Source organism: Hyperoodon ampullatus, assembly GCF_949752795.1.
Source record: "Hyperoodon ampullatus genome assembly, chromosome: 6".
Taxonomy (NCBI): domain Eukaryota; kingdom Metazoa; phylum Chordata; class Mammalia; order Artiodactyla; family Ziphiidae; genus Hyperoodon; species Hyperoodon ampullatus.
Window position 1 is genome coordinate 2,397,103 of NC_136919.1, and position 13,688 is coordinate 2,410,790.

The 13,688-nt window shown below is 62.9% G+C and overlaps 2 protein-coding genes across 2 annotated transcripts in view; one reads left to right on the forward strand and one right to left on the reverse strand.

The window, feature by feature from the left end:
* The window catches only part of ADAMTSL2 (ADAMTS like 2), a gene marked incomplete at its 5' end in the record, with an annotated part of 32,857 nt that extends 24,581 nt beyond the window's left edge, over positions 1-8,276 (forward strand). Inside the window, 7 exons of the mRNA XM_079706211.1 lie at positions 1,179-1,305; positions 2,938-3,151; positions 3,316-3,471; positions 3,890-4,060; positions 4,767-4,943; positions 7,195-7,339; positions 8,111-8,276. Of these exons, the coding sequence (XP_079562337.1) occupies positions 1,179-1,305; positions 2,938-3,151; positions 3,316-3,471; positions 3,890-4,060; positions 4,767-4,943; positions 7,195-7,339; positions 8,111-8,229 (1,109 nt within the window). The 3' untranslated portion in view covers positions 8,230-8,276. The remainder of the gene's footprint in view (positions 1-1,178; positions 1,306-2,937; positions 3,152-3,315; positions 3,472-3,889; positions 4,061-4,766; positions 4,944-7,194; positions 7,340-8,110) is intronic.
* Positions 8,277-11,960: 3,684 nt separating this feature from the next.
* FAM163B (family with sequence similarity 163 member B) lies at positions 11,961-13,162 on the reverse strand (the record flags this gene model as incomplete). The annotated part of the gene is made up of 2 exons (XM_079706136.1): positions 11,961-12,365; positions 13,070-13,162. 2 exons carry the CDS (start codon positions 13,160-13,162, stop codon positions 11,961-11,963), a joined length of 498 nt encoding a protein of 165 aa, XP_079562262.1.
* Between the last annotated feature and the right edge of the window lie 526 nt (positions 13,163-13,688).

Here is a 13,688-nt window from a genome sequence, read left to right on the forward strand (position 1 = left end):
CCCTTACGGAAAAAAGAAAAAACCCCCATGTGGGCTGCTTCCCAGGCTGTTTCATTCCGTCCAGGGCTGGGGCTTGGAGAGGCAGGAGCCGCCGGCTCTCAGACACGCGCCGCTGGGAAGGGAGCGCAAGGTGGCTGGGGCCCTTGGTTTACGGGGAAATCGATTTCCCTCTGGGGGAAGGGTGACCCCAGTGAGGAGGGTTCTGTTCCCTCCATCATTCAGGAAGGGTGGGTCCCTCTCTCTCTCTCTCTCTCCCCCTCCCTCTCTCTCTCTCTCTCTCTCTCTCTCTCTCTCACACACACACACACACACACACACACACACACACACCAGTAATAACAACCACCACAAACCCTAACCTCACCTGGGGACTTCACCAACGTCAACCCAATGCTAACACTCTCTCTGAGTCATCCTGGCTCTTTGGCAGGGACCCACCCACTGTGTAGCGACTTTGGCCCATGTGCCAGCTCGGTACGGAGCACGGGGTGCAGGGGAGGAAGACCAGAGAAGCAGAAGGTGGAGCTGGGGGTCAAGGAATTAATCATTTTAGTTGAGGGCTGGCCCTTTACATACTGTCCCCCGATGGGATTTATAGAGTACCAGGTATTTAATCACAATGATGATTAAAGAAAGTTTAAGAGGGAGTTTGATAAGGACTAGGACATGCCATGGGAGGGCAGGGAGGATCTGAAGATCCAATATAACATCTGAGGAGTCTGGAAAGGGCTGGAGTGGTTAGATTATCCATCCATCCACCCATCCACGCACCCACCAATCCATCCATCCATCCATGGATGGGTAGTTGTTGAATGAATGGAAATGAGCGACACTTGGCTGGCTTTGCCTCTGTGCCTCTGTGAGGGCCAATCTGAGTTTATTCAAAACCCAGGGTTTGTGACACATAAACTCGGTGCCCAGCCTGGGCTGGATGGGGTAAGGGTGCAAAAAGAAGAGGTCAGGCCACGGGACGTGGACGGGGAGAGAGTTCAGATCCACAAAGCCGTCCTTGCTGGGCTCCACCTGCAGACCTGTCAGCTGGTAACTGTCACTATCCCCGATTTAAACCGGGAAGCGCTGAGCGGTCGGGTGACTCGCCCATGGTCACATGGCCTGTCTGCTGGTCTCCAAGGTGCTCACAATTGGCTCACCTGGCCCTTCCCTTGTCCTGAACCCAGGGGTCATGTCGACGTACGCCATGTGCGTCCGCTACGATGGCATCGAGGTGGACGACAGCTATTGCGACGCCCTGACCCGGCCTGAGCCCGTCCAGGAGTTCTGTGCAGGGAGGGAGTGCCAGCCCAGGTACCTGCCACCCAGGCCCCGAGCCGGGTGTGTGTGGGGGGCGGGAGGCGGGGTGCTGGGGCTCTGCTTTGCCCCCGCCTGTGGGAGGGGCGGGAGTCTGCACCTTGCTCCGTCACCCAGGCGGACCGCAGGTCTGCGAGGGGGCCTGCACCGGCCTCCCGTCGGTCCCTGCGTCATTTCCCACGTTTTGCGGTAAAATCTGTCACTAGGCCTTGTACACAGTTGGCGCTCAATCAGTGACTCCCACTGCAGCTTGAGAACCATTCTGAACATGACTCTTTGCTCCTGCCGCCCCCAGGTCTACTCGGTGCATCTAGAATTTTAAGAAGCCCAAAGGGATTATTCCCGAAATTCCAGGCTGATGGGTGTCCGGGTTGCGGGGGAGGCCCCGTCTTCCCAGCCCCCCAGGCCTCCTGTCCTGCCTCACAGGTGGTCCGAGGCTGAGCCCCAAGCACGTCCTCTTTCGGGTCATGATCATGATGGTCCCAAGATGAGCCCAAGGGTGGCCGGCCTTGGAGGCCAAGTGGACCCTGCTCTCTGACGCAGCTTCACAGCCTCTTTTCTTCTGGCCTGTTGCGTCCTGAGGCCTCTGCTGCGTCCTGGGGCCTCTGCTCCGTCCCGGGGCCTCTGCTCCGTCCCCGGGGCCTCTGCTCCGTCCTGGGGCCGCTGCTCCGTCCTGGTCCGTCCTGGGGCCTCTGCTCTGTCCCGGGGCCTCTGCTCCGTCCCGAGGCCTCTGCTCCGTCCAGGGGCCTCTGCTCCGTCCCGAGGCCTCTGCTCCGTCCCGAGGCCTCTGCTCCGTCCTCGGGCCTCTGCTCCGTCCCGGGGCCTCTGCTCCGTCCCGGGGCCTCTGCTCCGTCCTCGGGCCTCTGCTCCGTCCTCGGGCCTCTGCTCCGTCCCGGGGCCTCTGCTCCGTCCTGCTCCGTCCCGGGGGCCTCTGCTCCGTCCCGAGGCCTCTGCTCCGTCCCGAGGCCTCTGCTCCGTCCTCGGGCCTCTGCTCCGTCCCGGGGCCTCTGCTCCGTCCCGGGGCCTCTGCTCCACCCTGGGGCCTCTGCTCCGTCCCGGGGCCTCTGCTCCGTCCTGGTCCGTCCCGGGGCCTCTGCTCCGTCCTGGGGCCGCTGCTCCCTGTGCGTTTGCTCCTTTGTGAGAAGCTGGGGGTGCGGCCATGGGGGGTCTGCTCTTCCCCTCAGAGAGAGCCCCCATGGTGGGGCTCGGGGCTCCAGGACACTGAGGCAGGATCCCCAGTTGGAGGAAGAAGGGTGCAGTGGCAGGAGGGGAAGGCACTCGGGGAGGGGGGAACAGCGCCCGCAAAGGAACAAGGCCGGGCCTTTGTTTCCCTCAAGTGGCTGGAGGTGGTCTGGAAGTGAGAGCAGGTGGAGGCTACGAGGGCTCCTGGGCAGGCCGGCCGGCCAAGTGCAGGCTCGGGTGCCCACTCACCACCCTACCCGGGTGTTTCCTACAGCGGGGGAGGCGGGGGTCGTCACGGCAACAGCTTCGCTATGGGGCCTGGCCCGCTTCCTGTCTGACAGCCCGTGGTGGATCTGGACCCCACGAGGGAAGGAGGAGCTGGGCCGTGGGGTCCCGGCCAGCGGGAGGAGGGCGGGGTCGCTGAAGGCCGTGCCCGTCCCGAGGCAGGTGGGAGACTAGCAGCTGGAGCGAGTGCTCGCGCACCTGCGGCGAGGGCTACCAGTTCCGCATCGTGCGCTGCTGGAAGATGCTCTCGCCCGGCTTCGACAGCTCCGTGTACAGTGACCTGTGCGAGGCGGCCGAAGCCGTGCGGCCCGAGGAGCGCAAGACGTGCCGGAACCCGGCCTGCGGGCCGCAGTGGGAGATGTCTGAGTGGTCAGAGGTGCGCATGCGCAGAGCGCGCCGGGCCGGGCTGGGAGGTGGGGGGGTCGGCGGGTTGGGGCGTTGGGTGGGGTCGGGGGCTTGGGGCACTGGGGGCCGGGCGCAGGGCCCTTGCGCCGCTGCTCGGGCAGCCGCGGCCCCGCCCTCACCCCGGCTTCCCCGCAGTGCACGGCCAAGTGTGGGGAACGCAGCGTGGTGACCAGGGACATCCGCTGCTCGGAGGATGAGACACTGTGTGACCCCAACACCAGGCCTGTGGGGGAGAAGGACTGCACGGGGCCCCCTTGCGACCGCCAGTGGACAGTCTCCGACTGGGGGCCGGTGAGGGCGGGCGGGCGGGGGGGGCGGTGCTCGGAGGGTGTCCCCGCGCGGTTATGAGGAATCAAAACCTTTATCCCAAAACAAGCGGTCACATCCCGATGCCCTTTTGTAAGCTCCCTGTCTGTCTGTGTGTCTCTCTCTCGTGCCTCTTGCCTGGATGAGACATTCAGATGCTCACTGGGGTCCCCTCTGTGTGCTGGGTGTACGGATGAGCTTTTCAGGTGTCTCAGGCGTGCTTTTCTCTGTGTGTTTTTCATCGAGCATGCAATCCTTCTGTAATTAGAACAGAAAATGTTATTTAAAGCATGGTTACCATGGCAACTCCTCCCCCTCCCCCCAGCTGTTCTTCTCTCTTGGGAATGATGTTTGGGGGACCTGGGAGGGGGCTCAGCCTCTAACCCCGGGTGTCCCCTTGCAGTGCAGTGGAAGCTGCGGGCAGGGCCGCATGATCAGACACGTGTACTGCAAGACCAGCGACGGACGGGTGGTGCCCGAGTCTCAGTGCCAGATGGAGACCAAGCCTCTGGCCATCCACCCCTGCGGGGACAAGAACTGCCCCGCCCACTGGCTGGCCCAGGACTGGGAGCGGGTGAGTGCCCCGAGCCCGAGCCGGGTGGCAGGGCCCCCTCCGTCTGGGAGAGCATTTGGCCGAGAGCCAGGCGGCCAGAATGACGGACTGGTCAAACGAGGAACTAATTGGAAATTAGGACGACACAATTCACTAAACATTAATTTGAAACAGAAAAAAACAAAAAAGTAAGAAAACAGCTTAAAACTTCCCAAATCTAAATAGCAAATGTTCAACGAGGCATGCAGGGCTGGTATAGTTCCCACGACCCCATGTTCCTGAAAGATGGAAACCCAGGGTTGGGGGTCCTTCGGCTGTACTTGCTCTTGGCTGGTGGGCCCTGTACATCCCTTTGTTCTCACGACCCCTAGACCTGTCAAGGTCACCAACTTAACAATTTCAGACAAATTTTTCTCAACCACATTGCTTTCAACTGCTTGTTTCCGGCAGATCACTATTAGCTAAATCATCTGAAGTCAAATTGTCATTAACCATTTTGTTTCACAACAGATGGTTTTATGCTAAATTGCTTGTCATCAAATCTGTTTGGGGCCACGTGGTTACCAACCGGAGAGTTCTCAGCCAACTTGCTATTGATCTAAGCGTTTTCACCCACTTGCTATTGACCGAGACGTTATCACTGGCCTGGCTCTGGGCTCTGTGCTCTGGTCCTCCTGGCCTCTGGCCCTTGACCCCTGACCCGGCCCCGTCTGTCACCCTGCCTCAGTGCAACACCACCTGTGGCCGAGGTGTGAAAAAGAGGCTGGTACTGTGCATGGAGCTGGCCAACGGGAAGCCGCAGACGCGCAATGGCCCCGAGTGTGGCCTGGCCAAGAAGCCCCCAGAGGAGAGCACATGCTTCGAGAGGCCCTGCTTCAAGTGGTACACCAGCCCCTGGTCTGAGGTAAGCGCCTGGCTGGCCCCCACTGAGGCCACCTGAGGCCAGGCCTGAGTTCTGGTCCTGCCAAAGTACCTCCTCTCCCACCCCAAGTGCCCCTCACGTCCCCGCTCTCAGCCTCCGTCAGGGCTTTTCATCCCTGGAAAGATAGTCAGTGCTACCAAGTCAGCTGGTGCAAAAGCCACCTCCTCCAGGAAGTCCTCTCAGATCTCACCTCTGGGATCCCTGCCATGTTCGTCCTGGGCCTTTTTTGGGCCCAGGTCACTTCCGACCTTGCACTGTAGCCTTTCAGTCATGCATTTGACAGCACGTGTGCCTGACACCCAACACGGGGCAGACAGATCCCAGGTGGGTACTGGGACTCTGTGGGGCTGACTTCGATATGGCCTCAGTCCCGGGAGCCAGAGTCAAGGCAGGAGGGACACAGGGTTAGAGAGGCAGAAGGGATGGCAGGACATGTGCACTGTGGGCAGAGGGAAGCCAGAGGAATGGCCGCCGCCGCCCTGACACAGGCCTGGCCCCTCCACGGCCCTGCGGGCTCCTCGGCCTCAGGCTGGCGGGTGGCTTGGAGCCGAGATCTCTCTGTTCTCTACAGCCGGCAGAACCCTCACCTCCCAGGCCCCGAGGCCCCTGTGGGTGGGCCGGTCCCAGCACTTTGCCAGACGGGCTCCTTTCCTCCGCCCAGCAGCACCACAGGAGGGGGCTCCTCTTCCCATCCCACGGGGGAAGAAACCCAAGTTCAGAGAGAGAGCTGACCCCCAGCTCCTGGGGCGTGAGCAGACATTGGACGCTGCTCCGGGCTGGCTGAGAGATCTGCAGAGTGAAGGGAGGCCCTGAACCGGCCCACATCCCAACGAGAGCAGGGCAGGGCGGGCCCTGAGGCGCGGGGGGCCGGCCTGAGGAGGGGGAGCAGCCCTGGTCCGCAGACCCCACCCCGCCCCAGTTCCCTGGCCGAGCAAAGGGGGTCCATTAACTTCTGCTTTTTCTCTTCCGGCCCCTTTCCTGTGGAGGCCTCCCGGCGGGATCCCAGGGCACCCGGGGGCTTGTTAGCATCCTTCAAGCCTTTCTTACAGCACAGGGGCAGCCATGTCTAGACTTGGGTTTTTACTGATTCATACCATCTCCCCGATGTCTCCTTAGCAGCACTACCAGTCCTGTGCCCCAAGTCCCCTCTGCACTTAGTGGTGCTGTAGCTCCCAGGAGGGAGCCAGTGGGGAGGCCCACAGTGGTCTTTGCACAGGAGCCTGGGAGCATTGGGGGAGGGGCACCCCTGTGTTGCCCCGATGATGGTGGGTGGGCAAGGGGTGACCGGCCCCTGGGAATGTGGACCTCTGTCATTTTGTCCCTGGTTGGGGTGGTGTCTGCTTCCCCTGTGGCTGCCTCTTCCCGGGATAGGGGCTTAGTAAGGGTGCATCCTCCCAGCTGTCCCATCTACTCAGGTGCAGAGGTGTGTTCTCTCTGGGGCCGAGGGACAGCCAGAGGTTCCTGAGGGCACCCATCCAAGGCTGACTGTTATCTGTGCTTGGTGCCTCCAGACTGGGCCAGCCCCCCAAGCTGGGAGCGGGCATCGGGCAGGCAGCCCTCCCTGTGCCTCTGCGAACAGAACCAGAGGGTGGGCCCGGGGCCAGGGCCTCCCACCCCAGACCCCACTCAGGAAACCGAGGGCTTGGGTCCCAGACGTGCCTGGGTGACGTGGGGTCACCCACATCAGGGGCAGCCAGAGGGAGCCACCGCCTGTAGGATCTTGGCAGGAGGACGGCGGGGTAACTGGGGTCAGCAGATGGCCCTGGTGTTTTGGGTAGCTCAGCGGGGTTTTCCAAGGGGAACATCTGGACCGGGAGCCGAGGGTGAGGCGGTGGCTTTGGAAGATACATTTAATTTGTCCACTACAAACACAGCTTTTTATTGGAGTGGGAAACCGGCGCTCTTGCTGGGCCGTGGCCCCGTGTGTCCTGAGCATTCTGTAGCACAGGACCCAGGAAAGCTAGAACCGAAGGACCCACCCAGTGGGGGGGTGGGGGAGGATAGTTGGAAGAGGAGAGGGCCACACCCTCACGGCGCAGATGGGGAAACTGAGCAGCACCGGGGGAGGGGCGACGAGCATCAGCACCTCCTGGCTGCCAGCCAGTGCCCTTCCGTGTGTCGCGTGTCGGTTGAGACTCAGCAACCAGGTGAGAGGGGTGGGGTCCCCCCACCTCTGGCCAGAACCCTCGCCCTGCCGGTGGGGGCTTTGGCCATGCCATCTCTCCCCGATCAGTGCACCAAGACCTGCGGGGTGGGAGTGCGGATGCGAGACGTGAAGTGCTACCAAGGGACCGACATTGTCCGAGGCTGCGACCCGCTGGTGAAGCCCGTCGGCAGACAGGCCTGTGACCTGCAGCCTTGCCCCACGGAGCCCCCAGGTGAGGGGGGAGAGGCTGAGGGCGGAGCAGGGGCTTTCCAGGGAGAGCAGAGGCTGGGCTGAGCCAGGGCCTGCGGGATGAGCAGGCATCGGTCAGGGTGACCGGGAGGGTCTAGTGGCTACAGAGACCAATGCATGTCGGGGAGTGAAGGTTCCCTCCTGGAGTGGCTGAGTGCAGGCTGGGAGGTGAGGGTGGGAAGGACGGCAGGTGAGAGCTGACTGGAGCTTGGGGTCCCCAGGAGCCATTGCCAAGACCTGCACTTTGGAAAGAGCATCCGGCTTCAGAAGATGGGAGGGCAGCTGTGGGGCAGGGGACCAGGGATCCAGGAAGACTCAGCCAGAGCACCCTAGAGCTGGGCATGCAGGAGCAGGGAGACGAGGGCTGAAGCAGGGTCTCTGGCTCGGGCACCTAGAAGATGCATGAGGGTGCTAGGCTCCGAAGGGGCACCAGGGCCAGGTGATGAGCTCTGCTTTGGACCTACTGAGTGGAGGGGGCACCTGTGGGCCTCCCGGGGATGTTCAGGCCTCCGGGGGTGAGATCAGTGGCTCTTCCAAATCCTGGGCCCCGGGCATTACCCTTCCCTGCGCACCGTTCCCATCACTTGGTGGGGCCCGTGACATCCCTGCAGTGGGGCGGAGGCAGGGAAGGAGTGGCAGAAAGGTAGAGCTCAAGGAGAGGAGGTGGTGGGGTGGGGCAGGCGGGGGTCCTGTCGAATCGTCACCCCTGACCGCCTCCTGATGCCCTACGCCCCCTGCCGTGTCCCTTCCCCAGACGACAGCTGCCAGGACCAGCTGGGCACCAACTGTGCCCTGGCCATCAAGGTGAACCTCTGCGGCCACTGGTACTACAGCAAGGCGTGCTGTCGCTCCTGCCGGCCCCCCCACTCCTAGGCCCGGCAGCCGCCCCTCAGAGACCGAGCACCCCATCCCTGGGGCCGCAGCAGCCCCTCCACGGACACCCTCCCTGCAGGGCGCCCCGGCTGTGAAGACGTGACACTGAGCCCCTGCTCTCTCCCCGGGCAGGAGAGCCCCTCCCCTGCCCCCCACCCCCCAAGAGCGCCCGTCGGCCCTCCCAGGACAGAGCCGGGAGGACTGGCGCGTTTGTGGTTCCCACCCAGGGGCCTGGGAACGTCCTCTATCCCTCCAGGACTGTGGGGGTGAGGAGAGGGGGATGGGCAGCCAGGGAGCCGGGGCGCCTGGGATCCTGATGCTGTTTAGGTGACTCTTTCCGGAGGAATTTTAATCTCACGACGTAGCATCGCTCGCCTCCCTGATACGAAGCTCTTGGCACGGAGGGACCCACCGCACTTTACACCTGGGAAGAGGCATCTTTCTCATGGCACCATGGCTGTGTTGTCGTCCGTCAGTACTCTCTGTATGTTAATAAAGTGGTCCTATTTATGGCGGCATCGTGGGGTCTCCGGGGCTCTGCCAGGCAGAGTGGGGTGGCCGTGAGGCTTCGGGAGCCGGGGTCGCTGTCCAGCTCGCCCATTCGGAAGGATCTGCTGCGGCCTCAGGTCTGGGACCGGGTGGGGCTGGGGGCCGGGCTGCAGCGTCTCCCTGAGGAGATGACAGGGGAGAGCAGACAGAAGGTGACAAAAAGAGTGGGTGGCCTGCGGGGAGGGGTCTCAGGGGCATCAGGACTCGGGCGCTGGAGTCAGAACCGAGCCAATCTCACACCTCCCAACTGCTGTGGGGCTTGGGGGACAGCGGAGCCCAAGGGAGCTCCCTCACCCGAACCACGGGAGGAAGAGGTGAGGCAGGCAGGGTGGGAGGTGTGGTGTGGGCCCACATGGAGTGCTCAGGAAATAGCCATCACTACTGTTTCTGGGCCTCTTAGAAGGGCTACTTAATCTGGACTCGTGGGTGCCGGGACACAGGAGGGCTTCCCAGGGGAGGCGATGTTTAGGCTGGTCCAGCCGCAGGAGTTCTTCCAGATGAAAGCGGGGGGTGGGGGTGGAGTGTAGAAACGGAAAGCTTCCAGGGAGAGGGTGGGTGCGGAGGATGCTGAAAGCACCTTGGTGTGGCTGCAGCGGAGGAGGGACGATGGGGGTGTCCACCCGCCGAGGGACAGCGAGCTGGCACAGGGCCGAGGATGCCGCAGGGAGGGTCTTTGGGGACAGGGAGCAGGGAGGCGAGGGGCTACCGGACTGCTTCCCCGGGATGCAGGGCCAGCCTGTCCCCAAACTGGGACCAGAGCAGGGTCCACCACAGTGTTTAGGATGGCATCCAGGGGGCTGCAGGTGGGTGAGTGGCGCTCCAGGTTCGCTGGGGCCTGTGGGGTGAGCTCCCCCAAGGTCAGCGGCTCAGTTCCCGTAGAGGTGGGTCGCCGCACTGCAGGGGTTGGGGGCTCCCTGACGCACCGCACCGCTGTGCCCTGTCATTTCCCCCCACCCCCATCTTTTCTCTCCTTACGACCTTCCTCCCCCATCCGCCTTTCCACCAGCACTTTTTGTGTGCATCCTGTACGCCAGGGTCTGTGCCCAGTGCGTTATCAGCGCTGCCTCTTTAACCCTAAGAGCCCTGTGGAGTCGGTGTCATTGTCACCCATTGTGTTGATGCTAAGTCCCAGGCCCAGAGAGGTCAGTCACTTGCCCCAGGTGGCTCAGCCTGTCACCCCCCACCCACCCTCCAGGAGCTCAGGGTTTAGGCCAGTGGCTTCCAATCGTGGAAGACTGACACATCCACCCCGGGAAAATCAAAACCAAACACGGCTGCGGCTGGGAACCTTTGGGCAGTGCCTTGACCCCTGGGGCTGGACGGGAGAGGAAGGCCGACTCTGCCCGGTGCTGGGCTGGACACGACCCCACCCAGGAAGTGCCGGAGAGGGGTCTGGGCTGGCCTGGAATGTCAGGCAGACCAAAGACAGCGCATATGATGTCAGGAGTTTTATTGGCTCTGGATTCTGAGAGCAGGCAGCTCCCCGCAGGTCCCCACGGTGGAGCCGGGGGAGTTCGGATGGATGGGTGCGTGTTGATGTCAGATGGATCTAGGAATCTACACAGAGGCCAGAGACCAGAAAAGGAAATAGGAAACCGAACAGAACAGCCGCAGGAAGTGCCACCTCCTGACCCTCACCACCCCGCCACCCCCGCCCACCCCACCAAGCTAATGCACCAGAAACAAACTCATGGGCTTTGACAAAGGAAGGGGAAGCTTGGGGAAGAATTCCATTAGCAGTCCAAACTGAGGCAGGAGGAGAAAGGAAGAAGGTGGGGGGCGAAAATCGACGATGCCAAAAATAGTAAGCCTTCCTAACTCTGCTCACGTCCGGAGTCACAGCTCAACAGCACTTTGGAGAAAGAGCAAGAAGTGTGGTGTTCAGGCCGCCCACAGTTCTGGGAGAGGCACGTGCCCCAAAGGTTTGTCTTTTAGGAAAAGGTGGCTTAGCTGGGGAGTCTGGTCCGTCTCCCTGGGCAGACGGGGCTGCCCTACCAGGGTGGGGGCTGGCTCTATGGCTGGGCCCAGAGGCAGAGAGAGGCCCGGAGAGGGCAGGGGACTCTGGGGGCCATGCTGCCGAGAGGAAACGGTGCCTCTGCGTGGACGGGGCTGCGTTCCCCGCGGGCAGTGCCCCTGGGTTTGGGGCATTTCTCTAGCTGGACAGCGGGGGAGCCCCTAGCCCTGCTGCGAGCGTGCGCACGGGGCCGGAGCAGGGAAGGGGCAGCCTGAGGCCTTGCTCCCAGGTCCTCCTGAGACACTGGGCAGGTGGCAGAGCTCGGGGTCTACGCCCCGGGGCACAAAAGCAGGAGGGCTCCGCGGCGGGGCTGAGGCCCAGGAGTGGGAGGGCCCGTCCCAGGTCTCACGGGGAGTCAGTGGGTCATTTAGCCCCTGGTCCATGGCTCTGTCCGCCCTACCGCATCAGGGCTGAGGACCGGACTGGGTATTTTAGTGTGGACACTGCCGAAGCGGGGGGAGCAGCACACGGCCTCCTCCCCACTCCATTTTCACCAAAAAGCCAGTCGGGGCTGTGCATCCCAAGGGAGCGCCCCCTTCTAGGGAGATCTGCCCAGCTGGGGGCCCAGCTCAATCAACCAGTGTCTCAGCCGCGGGCCGCTTAAAGCCAGGGTGTGTGGGCGGGGCGGGGGGAGGCCCTGTTCTGGGACGGGGTACTTGGTCCCCAGTCGCCAGGCGAGGCTTGTGCTGCAGGGCCCCTAGCATCGCGGCTACCACCCCTTCCTTGAACAAGTAGGTAGGCTGAGGCCCAGGGAGGGAGGGACACGGCCGGGTGGTGAAGCCAGAGATGGCCGACTTGCTGGGGCTGAGACGGAGGCCACCTTCCACTGCCCCCTCCCTAACGGTAGCATTGGTATCAGCAGCCTGGTGTCTGCTCCAGAGCCCTACCTCACCCTGCAGCCTGCCACCCGGATGCTACCGCTCACCGGTGCCCGCCTCGTGCCCACCTCCCTTCCAGACCCAGGCCCCGGGGGCCACCAGCCGGGGCGGCCACACTCCTTTCACTGGGTCTGATCCCCGCAGTGAGCCCCGGAGCTCCCCAACGGGCCCCCGTGGGGACGCGGACGTGAGGAAAGCTGGGCCGAACCCGGGTCCGGGCCCAGGGCCAGGCTGGGACGCCGTGGGGACCCCACCATGGTCTCAGGAGCTGTCGGCGGCCGGGGGCGCCCTCAGACGTCGGTGCTGATGCTGCGGCTCCGAGCGAAGGCCTCCCGCATGGCCGAGAGGCGGTTGGGGTTGAGGGCCTGCAGGGCCCCGAAGCTCCCGGGCGGCAGCTCCGCGTCCTCCCCGCTGGCGCTCTTGTAGGAGACGCGCTCCCCGCCGTTGCGCACGTCCTCGTCCTCGTCCTCCTGCAGGAAGAAGGTGGGCGGCTCGTAGTGGGAGCAGCTGCGGCAGAGGGTGCGGGCCTGCGGGGACTTCTGGCTGAAGGCGGCGGCGGTGGCGGCCGGGTAGAGCGCCGGCCCGTTGGTCAGCACGAGGCTGCGGTGCGAGTGCAGCGGGGGCAGCTGCGAGTGCACGGCGAAGTCGGGCTCCTCCTCGTCCTCCTCGGACTCCTCCTTCTTGCAGCAGTAGTACTGCGGGCAGAGGGCCACTGTGACCGCCAGCTCCCCAGCGCCCCTCGCTGCACGCGTGCGGCGCCCTGCTCAGACACCTGCGTCCCCGTCACCACCACTTACGGGAGCTCGTAATCCAGGCGCCCCGGACTCCTGGGATCCCTAAGTGAGGGATCTGCTCGTTTCAGCCCACAGCAACCAGGGGCAGGTGCAACGGCCAACTCCATTTTGCAGGTGGGGAAACTGAGGCACAGGGGGTGCAGGCAGCCTGAAAGCGGCAAGGCTGGGATTCGAGACCAGGCAGTCTGGTCCCGATCTAGTTCCAGGGCACCAAGCCGTGCCGCCTTGCCCTATGCACGTGGCTTCCTCTCCTCTCTCAGGAAGAAAGATGCGGGGGACCTAGGACGGCCCTAGAGTGTGGGTGGGGCAGGGAGTGCACAGGGGGTGGAGTAGCACCGCCCAAGGGCTCACCCCTGCTCCCCGCTTGGCAGCTGTGTGACATCGGCCAAGGCCCTTACCCTCTCTGAGCCTCAGCGGACTCGCCTCGCAGGGAGTCTGGGGAGCCGTCATCACTGAGCCCTCACAGGTGGAGTCCGGGGGTGCTGTCTGCCTTGCACCTTCTTGGAGACCTGACTCTTCCACCTTCCTGGGCCCTGGCTCCCTCCCTCTGCAGGGCCCCCTCCGGGCTTCCCTCCCCCACCCCCCACCCCCAGCTCCCGGACTACCTGGAGCCGGCAGTAGCACAGAACCGCGATGATGCAGAGCAGAATCACAGTCGCCAAGATGCCCCCGGTGATGACCACAGTCCCGGCTGTCATCCGCCCCCTTCTCCATCAACAGCCTGCAACACACACCACCAGCTTCACCACATTGTCCACTCATTGCAAAAGGAAGCTGTTCTAGGTTAGGAGGTTGAGGAAGCGCTCCGAAAGGGAAAACAAGAAATCCTACTGCGTGCAGGAGGCAGGGGCTGGGCCTGGGGGTCGGGCGGGACATCCCCCTCTGCCTCTGCCTCTGCCAGCAGTTTCCACATCTGTAGGAGATGATGCTAACACCACACCCCCTCACCCCCGGGGCTCCGTGAAGGTTTCTTGAGCACGTATGCGAGCGCTCAGCCTAGCACACTTTCAGCCTGGGCGACAAGCTCACTCATTTAAAAATTTACCGAAATGCAGTCAGGCTGAATGTATGGTTTTGAAACCTGCTTTGTCACTTCCCCAGCTCATCCTTAGTTTTCCTTATCATTCAATTTTCTTCTGTAACATAATTTCGAACCATATTCCGTTTTATAACATAACCGATCCCTTTTCTTTAAAATTTCAAATCGCCAGTAAAATACACGAC